Here is an 18,670-nt window from a genome sequence, read left to right on the forward strand (position 1 = left end):
CTGACAATTCAGTCCTGACAATTTTTTCACTGAAGTGCATCTTCTATCGTTTGCTGCTTGTTTCAAGGTAATTTTAGGTAACTTACAGTTCAGGGCGAATTAGGATGCCGGTCGGCTTGTGCACTGACATTCCGGTCCACTTCTTTCCCTTTCGGTGCCATTAGGATCCAACTGGTGATGCATTGCTTACCTCTCAAGTTGGATCGAATCGTTGATGTATGTTATCAGAGCAGAATTTTTCCACTGAATGGATTATCGTTTGCCGATACTGAAGATTTAAATTTACCGGAGACAGTCAACTAAAGAGTTATGCAATTTAAGCACCCAAGTTGAACTCATTTATGCTCCTGAAGAGGAGATTTGGTCTGATGTATGATTCTCATTCTTGTATTTACCTCTTGTTTGGCCATATTGTTTCATCCTTTTGGGACTTTTGCTCATCATCTTTGGCGGTTGACACATTGGGATTTAAAGTACTTAGAAAAAATATTGTTGAATGCCTCTTACATTAGTTATTATACAAATCAAGTGCTCTGATCAGGTTTTGTTATGAGATATTACAAAAATTGTGCAAGTTGATTGTGTGATTGAATTACACGTGCAACACGATTACTATCCAGAAAAGAGAGTAATCTCACTTCTGAGCTTGTTCTGAAATGAGATTAACACACTTGATACAAAAAACATCTTTGGCATGACGGCATGAAGACCCTAATTCGAATTTGATATACACCAACTTTAAAGTAGTCATGTACGTTGCTGGAATGAAATAAAATGTGTGTGGATCATACGTGGCACACGCAAGCTTACAGCTGCACAACGACAACTATTTAAATGTTCAACGAAAAAAAGCAATAACAATAATTTAAAGATAAATTAAATTCAAAATACATATTTAACGTTTTAGGACGTGCGTGCACGTGCACACTTACTAGTCCGGATAAGAAGCTGTACTACAGGACAGAGACAGCGCTTGACTTACTGTGGGGTTGACAAATTAATTTAGAAGTATATCAAATATTCTAGAACTCCAAGCTCCTTAGAGCCCTATTTTTTAATTAAAATAATATTTATTAAGTTTTATAAAATTCTGAAAAATTTAGATGTACATACGAGATTGTGCACAACTCACCTAATTTAATTCAGAGAACATTTTATTTGCGCGCTACAAAAAATGCATCTATAGTAAAAAGTACTCTCGATATTATAATTCACGAATTCATTTCTTAGACCACATGTGAATGCATTTCTTCATTAAATATTACACATACATAGAATAGATCTAAGTATACATGTATAGTTTTCAGAATTTTTTAAAAAGTTATAATATTTTTATTTCCTTTTGAAAAAAATGTGCTCCAAAGGGCCTGAGCTCTAAAACGCCGCACTCATCAAATAACGAATTGTATTTTCTTTGCAAATTCTATATATAGACATGACTACGCGTGTATTAAACCACTTATAGAAACATAAACATGTTACTGGAGAACGAAGATTATGGATTTCAATGAAAGACTTATTTGTCGCCAAAAGGAGGTCCTATATATGGAGAACACATGTACATGCACATGGGCATGGAGCCCCGTTAAATCAACTGGCTTGTGGAATCTAACAATGTATGGAAGGATTTTAGCTTTACAACTCAGCTCCACACGCTCGCGTTGTGTTCAAACTTTGCGCATCCGGCACAACCCATAAGCAGAGAGCCCATTCTCATCCTCCTAGGAAGCCCCCCAGGCAGGTATGACCTTCCAGAAAAAAAGGCAGGTATGAGGATGCTGGTCCTGATACCATTTGTTAGCGTCCTAGGCCTAACTCCACACCCTCGTGTCTTGTTTAGGCGTTTATGCGCATCCGGCACATCCCTCAAACAGAGAGTCATTTCCATCCCAAAAGTCCGGTCCAATGGAAGGATGACCACTATCCTTTATAAGCTGCCCGTAGCCCCTTCCATTTGCAAGGTGGGACTAAAGTCACTGGCAACGCTTAGTACCGTAACAAAGGCATATCTAGACATCTTTATATATCAACATTTCTCCACTTTTGCTTCAAACAAAATCATTACTCCACATTCTTTTAGATCAATATTACTCCTTGGATAGAAGTTATAAATATTTCCAAGTAACTCCTTTGTATTTAGCACCTCGCTTCCGTCTCATCCTAGATGTTGTTCAATCAATGTATAGTACATAGACAATTTGGTTCATAGTGCAACGGTTATATGATTCTATTTTCAGTTTAATTTGATTAAATATATTAGGTTATGACAAGCCAGATGTATGTTTTAGATACCATGCATGAGTAATGTATGCACGCATTGGGCTGGGCATTATATATGTTGAAGCGTTGCCAGGAATCGAGAAGAAAAAAAATCTTCTCTTGTGTCTTAAAAAAACATGCATTTGGACACGCCGTGGTTGGCGTGGTACATGAAACCGTGCATAAAAGCAAGCTGGTTTCCCTAAACCTTTGGCCACGGCCGACGTGAGTGGCAAAATAGAAGTTGAATGAATCGGCAGATCGATCTCGCGGAAGGATCGCTACTGCAAGACTCCAAAACGTCACCTTATGCGTGACTGTATCCGTATCAACACGCATTATTATATAGCACCGTCGCGCGATCGTCGTTAATTAGAACGTACACACTATCAGCTAGGAGTAACTAATAGCTGGAGTTCGGATTTATATACCCGTACTACGCACGCAGCTTCCCTTTATCATTCTTTAAGATCCTGGCTAGAGAGGAAATTACACTGCGGGTACACGAACTTGGAAGCGATGTTCAGTTTCATCCATTAATTTGAAAACCTCTCAAATGACTCGCTAAACTTGACAGCTTTGCTCATTTTAGTCCAAATGGTCAGATTCGGACGAAATTCGGTCACGATGGCATGCGACGTGGATCTGACCGTTCAAGTAGCCACCGCCGAACCCATCGACGAAGCCATTCGCTTGGACACCGTGTATGCCGGGCCGAAGTGGGTTCACCGGCGAGGGCAGCGTCTCCCCATTCTGGAGATTCGAGGGGGTTAAACAGAAAAGGTTCATAACCAGAAAATTGTGAAAAGCCCCCTTAGACGCCGGCCAGGTCCACGACACATGCCAGCGTGGCCGAATTTCATCTGATTTTGGCCAGTTGGATTAAAATGAACAAAGCTACCAAGTTTAGTGAGTCATTTGAACAGTTTTCAAGTTAATAGATGAAACTGAACATCGCTGCCAAGTTCATGGACCTGCGGTGTAATTTCCTCTCCTAGCTAACTACACGTCCCACAGTGACCCAATTTGTAATGTACGTTCTTTTCACGAAGATGTTTGGCATCCAGGTTTGCACTGAAACAACGACAAGAATTTCGATCGGGAGGAAATATATCTAGTATAATTTTTAAATTAATTTTATAAAATTTGTCATGATATATATCTATGGTGGTTTATCCGGTATGGTGCAAACCATCGTTACAGTGCAAAACAAACTCCATAGAAAAAATCTCAAGAAAATTATACTCGTTCCGTCTCAAATTTGCTCCAAAATGAATGTATCTATTCCTAAAAAACGTCTAAATACATGCAATTTTTCGACGAGAATTATGGGACAGAGGGAGTATATATTAGAGAAGTGATGTTTTATAGTATATGTATAAAATTTAAAGTCAATTGTGTTTCAAACTCAATTGTGTTTGGTACGTACATACCCCCTCTCTACGTACTTGCGTACCCTGGCAACATGCATATATGTACGCTCTTGATCGGAAAATGATGGCGACGAAGCATCGCTCACGCACGTATTACGTAGCTGGTATTTTTAATTGGATCATTGGGTGTGCAAAGACTACCGAGCACATTGAGAGCACGCATGTGTGCTCTGCGAAATGTGCCGTGCCGGCGTGCATTTCGCAGAGCACACAACTTGCCCGGAACGACCGAGACTGGTGCGCGGCAGAACGATATACTACCGCCGTGGAAACTTAATGTCCTCTCATTGGTCTAGAACCAGTTGCCGTCGTGAAACAGAGCAATGCTGATAAGATGAGAAGTAGCTCCGGCCAGCCATTCTTTGCGAGGGCATATAAATTATTGGATCAACAAGTTGGCTAGCGAGAGGCCGGCCGGTATTATGATCCCACTAGCAAGGAGCTAGCTGAAACACACACATCGGATCGATTGCATGCGTCAAAACACAACCACCGAACCGATACCAACCAACCCGCAGGCTGGACTGTACCGTGGATGCCGCGGTTTTCTGACGTGGTGCCGACGAGCCTCCAACTCAGCCCATATGATGATATGATATGGCTGTGCGCAAGCTAACCTACCCACGTCGAAGGATGGCCTCACGTGTCACGTACGGTGGCTTGGCGCGACCCGCGCCGCTAGCTTTTCCTTCGTAATTCGCCCCCAGATTCCTTCGGTTGTTGCTGGGGCCTGGTCCTTTGTGTCACCCCGTCAGCGCCAAGGCGGCTGATGCGCGCTCTCCTACTGAGCGATCGAGCTAGCTGAGCGGCCTGTGCTCCAGCCGGGTATTAAAACTGGATCGCTACCCAATGGCGTCCGCGCCGGCCTCCCGATCGGGCACTTTCAAGGATTGGTACGGCCGAGCGATTTCCCTGATCCCCTGCATTGTGCCGCGCGAACAGTACTCTAGAGTCTAGACCGGCCGGGTCCAGCAAAGGATTGTTTTGTTGTTTTTCGCTCCGGACCATGGTGCATGGCTCATGGCTGGCCGGGCACTCGAGCCAGACAGCCCATTTTACCCTGTTTCGACTTTCCCGGACGAACACCTGCAGACCCATGCCATCGGGGTGCATCCCATCCACCGTTCGCACGTAACGTCATGTCGCCTCGTCAATCGAACGAAGGTTGGTCTGGGGTTGATGATTGGACAATGCATGCGTTTTGCATGCGCGGTCAATCGCCAGAGCCCAGAACGGTTTTGCTATCTCGTCTTCCATGTCTCGTTCTCGCGGCAGGGATAGGAGTCAGGAAGAGCAAGAGAACGGAGTTACGGGGTCTCTGGCGGGACGCTGACTCATGGTACGGTTAAGGCAGGGGGTCGCGTGATGGCTCGTTGTATAGCGCATTGTATAGTTACCTGGAATCGTGTGTTTCTGGAACGGGAGAGAGATTGACGAATTGCTTCATTGCTTGCTTCTCCGCCGACGGGCCGCTTTCCAGACGAGCTAGTTTGTCTGCTTACTTTGTTTGTTGTTGGCATGCACGTGCTTCTCTCGAATATACTCGCTCCTCCATCTGCTAGCCTCGCCTCGCAATAGTACTGGAAGATGTATCATTCGGCTTGTCCTAACCTCAAGAGGTTTGGCCCGTTGCGTCACGAAAGCACCGAATGAGTGGTCCACGTTTGCTTCTTGCAACTATTAGTTTATTTATCGGTTTTGATATATCTAAGTTGTCTATTTTTAGCTAGTGATAAGTTCATTTTTCAGCTGTTAGATATGATTTGTGCTTTAAAAGTCGAAACAAATGATAGAAAAACAAAGAGTAAATAAAAACATACTATGATGTAGACAATTCGAGGTGGACCTAACACACTACGAGAGGGCCTATTCACCTATACCAACTACTTTGGTGTAGTTGATTAGTCCTTTTTTATTTCTACTTACTTAGTGCAAGCTTCCGGGCGGCAGAGCCACTCACGTTAAAGCAAGTCTTGAATCCGGGCGGCTATGCCACTCACGTTGAAACAAGACCGTTGTGATTCCGGGCGAATCCGCTCACGTTAAATCACAACTTATATGCACTAAGTACTTAGAAATAATAAGGCCTAACCGGGAGACTTATATGAACAAAGTAGTACTATATTGCTTTAGGAATATTAGTACAAGAGAGAGCATACACACTTTACACTTGCTCACACCTTGTTCTCCACCTTCTTCACTTCTTTATTCTCTACTACACAAGGTGTGAGGCAAGGGCCTCTATTTATAGGACTACATGGCCATTGGATCTTTGACATGTGTCAAAATCTTAACCATTGATACAAAATATCTAAAGCCTTCCACACACTTCTACATAAATATCTAGATACTACAAGGTTTCCTATTTATTTATTTTAAACTCCTATTCTAGAGTATTCCAAAGCTTCTTCATGCATATCTAAACACTAGAAGGTTCCCTTTTTTATTTATTTTATATTCTAGAGTATTCCATAGTAATGTCTTCTTTCTTGTAATATTGAGAACACTCTAGAAGCTTGCATTGTATTCTCCAACATATGATATCAAAGTTGTATATAGTGAAATTATATTTGAAGACTATCTAGTGATACTAACTTGATGTCATAAATGTTGCTACGTTTTTTTTAAAAGTTGGTCAAACTTTAAATTTTTTGACTTAGGACAAAGACAAATGTACAATTATTCGTGGACAAGGATAGTATTACTGGACCAAGCATTATCTTCTTTTTTAGAGGTGGGGCAAGCATTATCGTGCAAGGCCTTTCTTTTTCTATTTTTCTTTTTAGGACTAGAAAATCAGGCTGGATATTAGATTTAGGCATGAATGCTTTGGGGATTATGGGCCTTGGCTAGCATTAGGCATTCAGCCTACGACGAACCACGGCCAGCGACACCTATGGAGGCCTGGGCTTTATACTCGTCCAGGGTAGCCAAATTGTGGAACCCAGGAAAGGGCCCCCGTTAGGCCTCGAGTGAACAGACCTGGACTCCTCAGCCGGTCCCATGCGTCAACGAATCGCAGGCCAGAGGCCACCTCGCTGACGAGTTGCCACGCGGGCCGCGAAGGGTAATAGAGGCGACGGCGCGGCATCTTGAAGATTGGCGTCGGCGGGGGGAGGTAACGGCGGCGGCGCGGCGTGGAGTTCCTCGCGCTCGTCCCCATCCATATGTGCGGCGCCCACCGGCGTCAAACATAAGGTAAACTTGATGATATGGGGAAAAAAATGCTCATTAGATCGGCTAAATCCCACTGCTCCCACCCTTCTAACATATGCTAATCTGAAACATGACAGACCCAAAGCCCACCGTGCTAAGCTTAAAACGAACGAATCATTGAACATGAACATGGGTAAAACGTAATTAAACGTGTTCATTTAGAATTAATGTTATTCGGGTTTAATTACTGACAGTTGGCACTAATCCGAAGGGTACGAAAATCATTTATGGCCTTAACGTAGTGCTACCTGACATTACCAAACCATGTTTCATTATCAATTAGCACTACCACAATCTGAATTGATCCTTAACTGACCAATCAGGTCTAGTTAGGTAACAGTAACAAAACATGATTGAGGCCCTATAAGCATCATTACTTAGTACTAACAAAAAAGGATTAAGCAAGAATCTTTATTAACAGTAGGTTATTAGTTAGGCTAACTCATGAACAAAACAACATGAACTGTAAAGTAGTTATCCCAACAAAAGCAATTAGGGTCCTAAAGTAGGCTAAAAGGCTCTGATACCGATGTTGACTTTACTAACATAAAACATAATCCAGACACGTAAAGTTGTGATTTTCTGCAAGAAGGCACAATTACCCAGTGCAAGAAGGCACTTCCCTGACTTACAATGCCTGATGACGGACGTGGATTTATGGCTCTCGAGACTCAGGACTCACGGTATCTCTCCCCGTTCAATCACTTCGATCCGTGTGAGATTTCCCTGGAAGCCCGGAGCTTTTTGGCCCAGTATTCGGTATGAAACAGTGCCGAATACTAGGCCGTCCAGGTTTTCGGTTATGGGAAAGTTTGAATTTCCTACCTGGACCACAGGAAGGAAGGCTAGGGTTAGTGGGCCGGCACAAGAGATGACGTCATTCATGGGCTAGTTCGAAAGTCCTGTTCCATTCCAAATTTTCCAAGCCTGGTCCATCTCTTCTTAGGCTGCTCACATTTCGTCAGGAGAGGTATCTAGGCCATTCGCAAAAAAAAGAAAAAACAAATGGCTGGTGCCGACGAATCGTTTCCCAATGGCGATGAGTCTAGCGGCGGCTGGAGGAACGGGGAGACTCATATGGCCAGTGGAGAAGCTGATTCGTGGTTCCCGATGGCGAACCCGGAGGATTTCGACATTTTTGGGTGAGTTCTTCTTTCACCGATCTGTTTTTTCTGAGGGGCGATGTTCGGCGAGTTCTTGAGCGGGATTTATTTGCTGAAGAGATCGTTCCGTTTCCTTAGATCAAGTGTATGCAACGGTGATTCTCAGCGGAATTTCGTGGAAGGCGTTGTTGATGATCCAGTTGATGAACTATCCAAGGAGCCGGACGGAGGTTCGGGCCTTTGCGGCGAAGGGGGAAAAAGCGCAGATACACGCCTGAAGGTTCTGATACTCCAGCAGCTATGTCTGATGGTTGGATTAAAAAGTACTGCCGTTTAAAATCTGTTGCTTTTCGGCCGTTTTACATTACAGTTTGAAGTTTGCTGGCACTTCGTCTTGCCAGTTTCCTGACTACTATTTTCAATCGTCAGAGTGCGCGTGACTGATTCCACGGAAGAAAGAAAAACAAATCCTGAGAAACCGTCTGCCTAGTTTCTCAAAAGAAACGGTCTGCCTTGGAGAGCACAATTCGCAGCTATGTAGAGAATAGCTGAATAGGCGTCCAATGGTTGTGGATCCTGCAACTGGTACCTCGTTCGATTCTCTGGACGAGGCGTACAGTTTCCACGAGAGTAGGAGGGATCCGGATAGGTGATGGATCCTGGCAGAATGCACCAGCAGAGAGCAGGGAAGGTGTTTGTGGAAAGGTTGGCCATGTGTGTTTTGTTTTTTTGTTTGCATGTTTTCCTAATCAGAATGATCACGCTAATGACAATTAAAAATAATAATGTTTGTAAAACGGAGAAAGGAGCTTGATGATGAGTACACCAGTGGGATCATAAGAGTGAATGCAAAGCTGGACAGTGAGGAAGCCCAATTAGAGGCAGAGGAACTGCAGAAATTGGATCTTTTGAAGGAAGAAATTTTAAGAAATCTAAGATTCGGTCATGAGACGAGAGACGAGACGTTCGAAGTTGTTAGGTGATCTGAAGACAAAATATGATGCTGGGAGTCAGGCCTCGTTTCATCTGAGAGGATCATTGAGCGGATAGGTGAAAGACAATGGATCATAATATTTTTTTGTGACGGAATTTTATCGTGAAACCTTTATTGTGGGCTATGTTAGATGGAGATTTCAGTTTATCTGTTGATTGAAGAATGTTTTGTTTGCAGCAACTTGAGAGCTAAAACTATTTTTGCTTATGGTGAAAAATCGTCAAGTGTATCGTGATATTTTGTCATAATTTGATGGTGTATCTATCTTTTACTTGGCAATCCAATCTTGTTTTTATTGATTAACCAATACGAATGTTAATTGACATGCGTCGCGGCAATGACATATGAAAATAATGTAATGTTTCCGCCTTGGTGACGCAGGCGATCCTTCTCCGCCGAGCCACCAAAACAAAGAGTGCTTGGGGGCAGACATGTGGGCGTGACATGGTTGATGCTGCTAGCTGCGAGATTGAGTGTGTGGGTGAATGGCCAAATGGGATAGGGTAGAAGTATAAATAAAGAAGTGGACTAGTAAAATCAGCGGTGCAGCTTCGGCGGTACGGGAAAACCAAACCATGAAATCTCCCAAACATCGACACCTGGGGGGCACGTGTGTTGCTGGCGGCGCCATGAGTCAAAGGGACGTTTTTTATTTCTAAAACAGTGGTAAATAATAACGGCCACGTCGGCCAGGACAATGCAGAAAATAAAATGTTTTTCCTTATCGTGCAAAATCATACAACACTTTCTCTGGTAGCAGTTGCGAAAAATACGTTACTGTTTTCTAGAAGAAGAAAATAAAATCCATTAGTATTCTGAAAAAGGACATCGACTAGCTGTATTGTAAAGGTATTAAAAATAAAAACTTTTGTCGCATGGGTATGGCCCATGTATCTCATGTTCCTGGGTTGAAAAATAAAATGAATTTCGGTAGAGAAAATTTCTACGACTCAAGCCCACGTATCTCATGTACCGGATTGAATTTCAGTGCAGACAACTTGGTCTAGCACGAACAGTAGACTTTCCAATCAACCTGGGCCAGAACAGATCCATGTCCTGTATCAATTTGAAAATAGGACCGGGCTACACCATAAACAGAAAAAAGAAAAGACAAAAACTAAAGTCCACTGGTGGAACCTGAGCTGACAAGGACCAAAAAGGAGGAAGCAATGTCAATGGGCTCGCGGAAATACCGGGCTGTACGGTACAGATGTGGTATTGTATTAATATGGACCGGCCCAGGATAGCCATGGGATGGGAAAATAGATGGACAAGATATCAAGAGCCCTGAGTCTCGAGAGCCATTATGAATTTTCGCCTGATGACTTACTGTCGTTGGAGATTGCCATCTGTTAGATGACTTGCTGTGATCCCGTCACCCACCTCCCCACGCTCTCTACAGACCGTGTGTTACACCTGCAGTTATCATCTGTAATCTATATATACTTCATGCATTGTACTCGGTTAATGCAATACAAGCAGTTCCTCTTCACAAATTATCATGGTATCAGAGCGATAAGCTACATTTTTCCGCTTCCGCAACTATGACCGGAGCTCCGCCGGCCCGCCCGGCCGCTCCTCCTGCCACCGGCGCTGCTGCTACTGCCGCCGGAACCACCACCTCCTCCACCACCACAAACCCATCACCTACCCTCCTCTCCCTTGCCTCCATCGTAGACACCGTAGCCGATGTCACCCCATTTGTCCCCATCGTGCTTGATCTGCCGGCGCACAACTTCTACCACTGGCCGCCACCTCTTCGTTGTTCATCTCGGGCGCTGCACTCTCCGGCACCATGTCGAGGACGACGCTCCGCCCCGCCTCGACGACCCGACCTGGGTCAAGAACGACCACGCCATTCTTCAGTGGATATACCAGCACATCTCCACCGAGCTGTTCCACTTGGTGGTTCGCGACGGCGCGACGGCACGCGACGTCTGGACTGCTCTTCGTCTCTTGTTTCAGGATAACAGGGACGCGCACATCACGCAGCTGCACACGGAGCTTCGGACTTTGACTCAGGGCGACGCGACGGCAAGTGGCTACTGCCAGCGCGTGAAGGCAATTCGCGACGAACTGCAGGAACTCGACAGCCGCGTCGATGACCGCGGCCTCGTCCACGCTCTCATGAACGGGCTGAGCGAGCGCTACGAACGCATCTCCACGCTGATTCCTCTGCTCCGGCCGTTCCCGACCTTCGCCGAGGTGCGATCCATGCTGCAGCTCGAAGATCTGAACCAGGCGCGCAAGGCCAAGCACCCGCAGGCGTTCTACTCCAACTCCTCTGGCGCACACGGCAGCGGTTCCTCGTCTGGGCATGGCTCCACCAACCAACCGCCTCCTGCTCCTCCGGCTTCATCATCAACTTGGCCGCCGGGTGTCAGCCCCAACTACAAGGGCAAGAACCCCATTCCCGGCTACCAACCGTCGACGAGCCGCTCCACGGCACCGCGCGCTCCTGCACCAACTCAAGCGGCGCCCACTGCACCAGCTGCAGCGCCTCCAACGCCCTCGGCATGGCGCCCAACTCTGCAGCAAGATCCCTGGACTGGAGTTGTCCCGGCCTGGCCGTTCCCATGGACGACCCCCGTTGCTCCCTGGATGCCAAGCATGCGCCCCGCTCATGGCGCCCCAGGACTGCTCGGGCCGTGGCCTCCTCCACAGGCCTACACTAGCTTCACCTCCATGTACCAGGGACCTGCTCCACCACCTGCGGTCGCGCCCGTCTTCGTGCCTGCACCACATACGGCTTCATCAGCACCCACAGCACCAACGGCAACATCTGCACCGCCCCAGTACTGGAACCAGGCGGTAACATCAGCACCCACAGCACCAACGGCTTCATCATGTTTCCATGGAATTTGATCATTTTGGTCTGTCTGTGAAGGACCTTCAAACCAAGGAGGAGATCGCTCGCTTCAGTAGCAAGGGTGACCTCTACTCCCTCCATGGCACTCCAACTCCTACCGCCCGTGTCGCCATGACCGCTTCCGTTGATCTGTGGCATCGTCGACTAGGACATCCCAATAGTGCCATTGTATCTAGTTTACTTTGTGAATTTTCAATTCCTTGTACCTCCTCTCCTCACAACTCTAGTTTGTGTGAGGCTTGTCAACAAGGAAAGCATGTTAGTTTCTAGTTCTGTTACTTCTACTTGTCATCCATTCGAACTACTCCACTGTGATATATGGACGTCCCCTATACCTAGTGTTTCTGGCTTGAAGTTTTACCTTGTTGTCTTGGATGATTTTACCCATTATGTCTGGACATTTCCTCTTCAGTCCAAAGCTGATGTTCCTCAACTTTTTCTGAACTTTAACACTTACGTTCACACACACTTCTCTCTCCCCATCAAATACATTCAGTGCGACAACGGACGTGAATTTGCCAACAACAAGAATCGAGCCTTCTTTCTCTCCCACGTCATTCTTCCACGTTTCTCCTGTCCTTACACCTCTCCCCAGAACGGCAAAGCTGAACGCTGTCTTAGAACCATCAATGACATTATGCGTACTCTTCTCATCCAAGCCTCCTCCGTGCTACTGGGCTGAAGCTCTTCGCACTGCCACCTACCTCCTGAACATACGACCTACTAAATCTTGTCCCTTTTTCACCCCTTACCAGTCCATCTTCTTCTGATCCCCAAACTATTCAGAACTAAAAGTCTTTGGTTGTTTATGCTTCCCCAACCTCACTGCTACTACAACTAACAAGCTAGAACCGCGATCCACACCACGTGTGTTTCTTGGTTACTCCGATGAACACAAAGGATACCGCTGCCTAGATCCCTCTTCTGGCCGCGTCATCATTTCTCGTCATGTTACCTTTGACGAGTCCTACTTCCCTTTTGCACGACGTGCATCGAGCTCCACTACCAGCCCTTCCCCCACCCAAACCCCACATCCACCTGTCTTCGTGCAGACCTCTGCCGCGCCAGCCCCAACCTCTGCCGCGGCAACCCCCACGGCAGTCCAGCTACCTCCCCAGCGTCTAATGCTTCCTCTACAACTCCCAGCTCAACATCTCCATCTATTCTACCACCTAATCCTCATGCTGTCCCAGGTCCTCCTCCCCAAAATGAACATCGCATGCAAACTAGAGCCAAACGTGGTTTCAGTATTCCTCAACGTCGCTGGAATCTCAACGCCACAACCATTTCCCCTCTTCCCACCTCCTACAAGTCAGCCCTCCTCGACACCAACTGGAAACTTGCCATGCGTGATGAGTTTGACGCTCTTCTAGCCAATAACACCTGGGATCTTGTGCCTAAACCCTCTGGTGCAAACATTGTTTCCGGCAAGTGGGTATTTCGCCACAAATTTCACTCTGATGGTTCTCTCTCTCGCTACAAGGCACGCTGAGTCTGTCGCGGCTTTTCCCAGCAACGCGGCATTGACTTTGATGAAACTTTCTCTCCCGTCGTTAAGCCAAGCACCATTCGCACTGTGCTGAGCATAGCCACCTCTTCCGCCTGGCCTATACATCAATTAGATGTCAAAAACGCCTTCCTCCATGGTTCCTTGCATGAGACTGTCCATTGCCAGCAGCCCCAGGGCTTTGAAGATCCAACTAAACCACATCATGTATGTCTCCTACGTAAATCCCTTTATGGCCTCAAACAAGCTTCTCGGGCTTGGTTCACTAGATTCTCTTCTTTTCTTCTAACTCTTGGTTTCACTTCTTCACAGTCCGACACTTCTCTCTTTATTCTTCACTCTTCTACCCACACTGCATATCTACTTCTCTATGTCGACGACATTATTCTCACTGCCTCATCTGATTTCTTTCTATAGTCCATCATCTCTTCCCTCCGTACAGAATTCTCCATGACAGATTTAGGTGATCTCCATCACTTCCTTGGCATAGCTGTCACCAGGTCCTCTTCTGGCCTCTTTCTTTCTCAGCGTCAGTATGCTGCTGATCTTCTCTCCAAGGCCGGCATGCAAGATTGCCCCCCATGTCGTACTCCAGCTGAACTAGGCACCAAGCTCTCTGCAGCCGGCGAACCAATTCATGATCCTACCCACTACAGAAGCCTCACTGGCGCACTTCAGTACCTAACTCTCACTCGTCCTGACCTAGCCTACGCAGTCCAACAAGCTTGCCTTTACATGCATGATCCTCATCTTCCTCATCTCAACCATGTCAAACGAATCCTTCACTACATTAAGGGCACTCTAGACTTTGGTCTACACCTCAACACTTCTTCCCCGACAACTTTGACAGCATACTCGGATGCAGACTGGGCCGGTTGCCCTGACACTCGTCAATCTACGTCAGGCTATTGCGTTTACCTCGATGACAACCTAATTTCGTGGTGCTCTAAACGGCAAGTTACTGTTTCTCGTTCATCTGCTGAAGCTGAGTACCGAGCTGTAGCACATGCTGTAGCAGAAACTGTTTGGTTGCGGCAACTTCTTAAAGAGCTGCATCGTCCTGTCGCCCAAGCAACAATTGTATATTGTGACAATGTCTCTGCTGTTTACTTGTCCTCCAATCCAGTGCAGCACCGAAGAACCAAGCATATAGAGATAGACATACACTTCGTACGAGAGAAAGTAGCTTTGGTGAAGTGATGGGTTTGTTGCATGGAAAACAAAAATTTTCCTACGAGAAGTGAGGAAGAAACCCAAGATAATATCTACTAGATGTAAGTAACGAGAGGATTATGAGCATCATACCCTCGTAGACCATAAAGCGTTACGATCACGGGATCGTTGTTGGTGTAGTGGTACTTTCGATGAGATCGATCTCAATGCCGAGCGTACGGCACCTCCTTGGTATCCACACGTACGGCTTGATGTCGTCTCCTCCTTCTTGATCCAGCAAGACGTGGAGGAGAGATTGACGAGATCCCGGCAGCACGACGGCGTAGTGTAGGATATGGTGGAGAGCTCCGCGGGCAGGGCTTCGCTGCGCACGGGAGAGAAGGAGAGGGGCTCAGGGGAGAGAGATCCAGCTGAGGGCTTGGTGTGTCCTCTCCCCCTGCCCCTCACCTCTATTTATATAGGGGGTGGTGGCCAGGGTTTGCCCCTCCTCCAAGAAGGGGCTAGGGCCGGCCAGGGGAGTCCCGGAAGGATTTTTCCTTCTGCCCGGCCCCCCCACGTACGTGGAGTTCCATCACGTGGTGGAGAGCTCCACCGAAGGCTTCCTTTCCCCCTAATGGGACTGCTTAGGCCCATTAGGGGACAATTAATTAGATTTCTCTAATTAATTACTAATTAATTACTACAAATGCCCAATTAAATTCTCAGGAATAATGCGGAACATTTTAGAACCTTCCGAGAACTTCCGGAACCTTCTAAAATATTCTCGGTCAATACCGGAAAATATCCTGAACTTTTCCGAAACCCTGAAACAGCTTTTCCATATATAAATCTTTATCTCCGGACTATTCTGAAGCTCCTCGTGATGTCCTGGATCCCATCCGAGACTCCGAATCAATATCCGATATCACCATCTATTATCTCATCGAACCCTAGCGACATTAAGCGTTAAGTGTGTGACCCTACGGGCTCAAGAACATGTGGACATGACCGAGACACCTCTCCGATCAATAACCAATAGCGGGACCTGGATGTCCATAATGTTTCCCACATATTCCACGAAGATCTCATCGGTTGAACCACGATGTCGAGGATTCAATTAATCCGGTATTCAATTCCCTTTGTCTCGCGATATATTACTTGTCCGAGATTTGATTGTCGGTATCACCATACCTAGTTCAATCTCGTTACCGGCAAGTTCTCTTTACTCGTACCACAATATAATATCCCCGTGACTAAACACATTAGTCACATGCTTGCAAGCTCATTAGGATGTTATATTACTGAGAGGGCTCAGAGATATCTCTCCGTCACATGGAGTGACAAATCCCAGTCTTGATCCATACAACCCAACAAACACTTTCCGAGATACCTGAAAAACACCTTTATGATCACCCAGTTACGAGATGACGGTTGATGTTCTCAAAGTATGCTTCCGGTATTAGGAAGTGGCATGATCTCATGGTCTAAGGAAATGATACTTGACATAATAAAAATAATAGCAATTTAAACTTAAGTGATAGGATCAAAAGTTATGCTTAGGTTTGGGTCTGTCCATCACATCATTCTTCTAATGATATGACCTCGTTAATAAATGACAACACATGTCTATGATTAGGAAACCTTAACCATCTTTTAATCAACGAGCTAATATAATAGAAGCGTATTAGGGACACGGTATTTGTTTATTTATCCACACATGTATTTAGTTTCTTGTTAATACAATTATAGCATGGATAATAAACATTTATCAAGAACAAGGAAATATGATAATGACATATTTATTATTGTGTTTAGGGCATATTTCCAACATGAATTACGTGTTCTTCGTGTTCCAACCAGTGAGCAGTTTGCCGACATCTTCACCAAGGGGCTCTCCACTGCCAGCTTCATCAATCTTCGCTCCAGTCTCAGCGTCGTCGAGCCTGCCGCTGCCACTGCGGGGTGTGTGTGTGTGTGTTAGATGACTTGCTCTGATCCCGTCGCCCACCTCCCCACGCTCTCTTCAGATCACAGTTACACCTGCAATTATCATCTGTAATCTATATATACTTCATGCACTGTACTCGGTTAATGCAATACAAGCAGTTCCTCTTCACAAATTATCACCATCTTTGTCCGAGTATTTGAAGCAAGAGTGTGAGGAGGTTTGAAACTTTCCAAACACTCATTTAATTTCATGTTGCAACAATTTGGTGGCCAACTTAAATAGATTTCAGAGGCCAAAGAAACATACCTTCTGAATAGCACTCTAGTGACCTCCACTGCTGCAGAAAGAGCCAGACATCGATCCACAGTTTAACTAGTGAAGGAGCAAAGCATCCAAATTTTACTTAGCGAAGGTGCATCATACAAGTTCTTACTAGCGTTTATATATGACTAGCCACTGGTATACACAACCAAAATAGAGTGAGCAGCAGTAATATAGAGTACTTATTGGACATGGCAGGATAGGGCTAATGCTAACTGATCAGCACGGCATCCTGACGATGCTCAAGCGCAGATGAAGCTTCTTGCCGTTCGTCCCATGGAGCATCGTCGGAACGACAGGCGCGAGGAGCCGGCTGCGCTTCATGTCGATCTCTCCAGGGACAGCGCAGCTCGAAACCTCAGCTTTCAGCCGGAAGCAGTCACTGAAGCGACCAGCGGGCGCCGGAGGGCCGTTCACCCAGAGCGTGCACACGTACAACGGCCTCGCGGCGTCGTCGTTTCCCCTGACGCACACAACCGTGACGGGGCAGAAATCGTCGGCAGCGGTGCCCACGGCAAGGAGGAAGACGCGGCCGTCCTCCTCCGCGACCAGCAGGCGGCGGTTCGGCTCCGATGGCGACGACGGCACGAGCAAGGCGAACGCGTAGCTCGTCTCGTACTTTATCTTCACCACGGGCCAGCGATGCCAGCCGGGGTCGTCCTCCGTGAGGTGGCGCGCGAGCCCTGCTCGATCGCCCTCGAAGGCGCACCCTGGGTCGGGACAGCGGCAGGGCGCGTGCGCGCACCTGGCCGCGTGGTCCGGCGTCTCGTGGTAGGCGATGGACCTCCCGCAGCCGAACTTGGCGTGGGGGCATGGCACCTTGGTGTCGTCGACCAGGCCATCCATGCCGGAGCTGTGGACGAAGGAGGCAGCGCGGTGGCACGCGCCGCAGTACTTGTACTCGTTCGGACATCCGCCGCCGCCGGCGGCGCAGGCAGAGCAGACGAAATGTCTATCCTCGCACTGCAATAAACATTCGAGAATAGTTCGTACATGAACCAATACATGCATGCATTTGTGTGAGTCGATCGATCAATCAATCAATCTTTGATTATTTTCAAGCGGCTATCGCGAATCGGCAACAAAAGGTATTAGTACTTACAGTGAAAATGGGAGGCTTGAGAGGGGCAGAGCAGACGGCGCAGTCAAGCCACTTCTTCTTCACCGGCAAGAAGTCCTCCTCTTCCGCCGCCACCATTGCCCCTGTCACTGCTTTTTTGTCACCTTCAAGCACCCTCCTTTCCGCTACCCCAGGTTTCACGATGGCGGGTGGGGCAACGGACGGCGCCATGACGGCGAGTGGACTAGGGGACGCCGGCGTACTGGCGACTGGACCGGGCGCCGCCGCCAGAGCCAATGGCATGGAGGCGATTGGGCTCGACGCCGGCCCCTTAGGCGTCGTGCTAGACGCCTCCATAGCTGGTGGCTTTGAGGCTATTGGACTAGCCGCTGTCGGCGGTGGCGTCAAGGCAAATGGGCTGGGCGCCACAAGCACTGGTGTCGTGGCTCCCGGACCAGCCGCGGCGATGATGATCGCGCTCGCCTTCTTGCGGCTGCTGGCATCGGCACCCTCCGGTTCCCGGGACCTCTTCTTTTGCTGGTCGGCCTGCTTCCTTTGCTCCGCCATGGATGAACTCATGGACAATCTAGCAGCCTCGTACTACTAGTAGTACAAGTAAAGTACGTGTTCCTAGTAGTCGAAGAAATGGACACAAGAAGCTTGGAGCTGAGCAAGTCCACGTGTGCCTTTGGAGTGCTTCGGTTTGACCATGGTCCAGTGGCGGCCTCGACTGTCGAGTGATAACCGAGCACTACTCCTAGTTTAGGCTACTGTTCGTCTCGTGTGTGTAGGTGTTACTGAACACACA

The 18,670-nt window shown here is 47.1% G+C and overlaps 2 protein-coding genes across 3 annotated transcripts; one reads left to right on the plus strand and one right to left on the minus strand.

Annotated features, from left to right (window-relative positions):
- The first annotated feature begins 7,890 nt into the window (after positions 1-7,890).
- Positions 7,891-9,276, plus strand: LOC106865776. Of its 2 annotated transcripts, none has more exons than XR_002961666.1 (3): positions 7,891-8,050; positions 8,150-8,291; positions 8,441-9,276. XR_002961666.1 is itself a non-coding variant. In XM_014896573.2 (3 exons), the coding sequence occupies exons 1-3, from the start codon at positions 7,914-7,916 to the stop codon at positions 8,449-8,451; spliced, it is 333 nt and encodes a 110-aa protein (XP_014752059.1). In that variant the 5' UTR covers positions 7,891-7,913; the 3' UTR covers positions 8,452-9,276. The 2 variants fall into 2 exon arrangements, 1 of the variants encoding a protein (XP_014752059.1); XM_014896573.2 differs by having other exon boundaries at positions 8,150-8,334.
- A 7,697-nt stretch (positions 9,277-16,973) lies between these two features.
- On the minus strand, positions 16,974-18,461 carry LOC112269845 (E3 ubiquitin-protein ligase siah-1-like). The gene is made up of 2 exons (XM_024457191.1): positions 17,905-18,461; positions 16,974-17,765 (listed from the first exon to the last, which is right to left on the minus strand). The coding sequence occupies exons 1-2, from the start codon at positions 18,439-18,441 to the stop codon at positions 17,022-17,024; spliced, it is 1,281 nt and encodes a 426-aa protein (XP_024312959.1). The 5' UTR covers positions 18,442-18,461; the 3' UTR covers positions 16,974-17,021.
- Between the last annotated feature and the right edge of the window lie 209 nt (positions 18,462-18,670).

Source organism: Brachypodium distachyon, chromosome 1 (genome assembly GCF_000005505.3).
Source record: "Brachypodium distachyon strain Bd21 chromosome 1, Brachypodium_distachyon_v3.0, whole genome shotgun sequence".
Classification (NCBI taxonomy): domain Eukaryota; kingdom Viridiplantae; phylum Streptophyta; class Magnoliopsida; order Poales; family Poaceae; genus Brachypodium; species Brachypodium distachyon.

What these genes read in the sequence shown, in the direction of transcription:
- LOC106865776 (XM_014896573.2), top strand. Translation starts at nt 7,914, where the DNA reads ATGGCTGGTGCCGACGAATCGTTTCCCAATGGCGATGAGTCTAGCGGC. An exon ending in GAGGATTTCGACATTTTTGG is followed by an intron (nt 8,051 to 8,149) that starts GTGAGTTCTTCT and finishes CCGTTTCCTTAG; the next exon opens with ATCAAGTGTATGCAACGGTG.
- LOC112269845 (XM_024457191.1), bottom strand. Translation starts at nt 18,441, where the DNA reads ATGAGTTCATCCATGGCGGAGCAAAGGAAGCAGGCCGACCAGCAAAAG. An exon ending in TCAAGCCTCCCATTTTCACT is followed by an intron (nt 17,766 to 17,904) that starts GTAAGTACTAAT and finishes TGTTTATTGCAG; the next exon opens with TGCGAGGATAGACATTTCGT.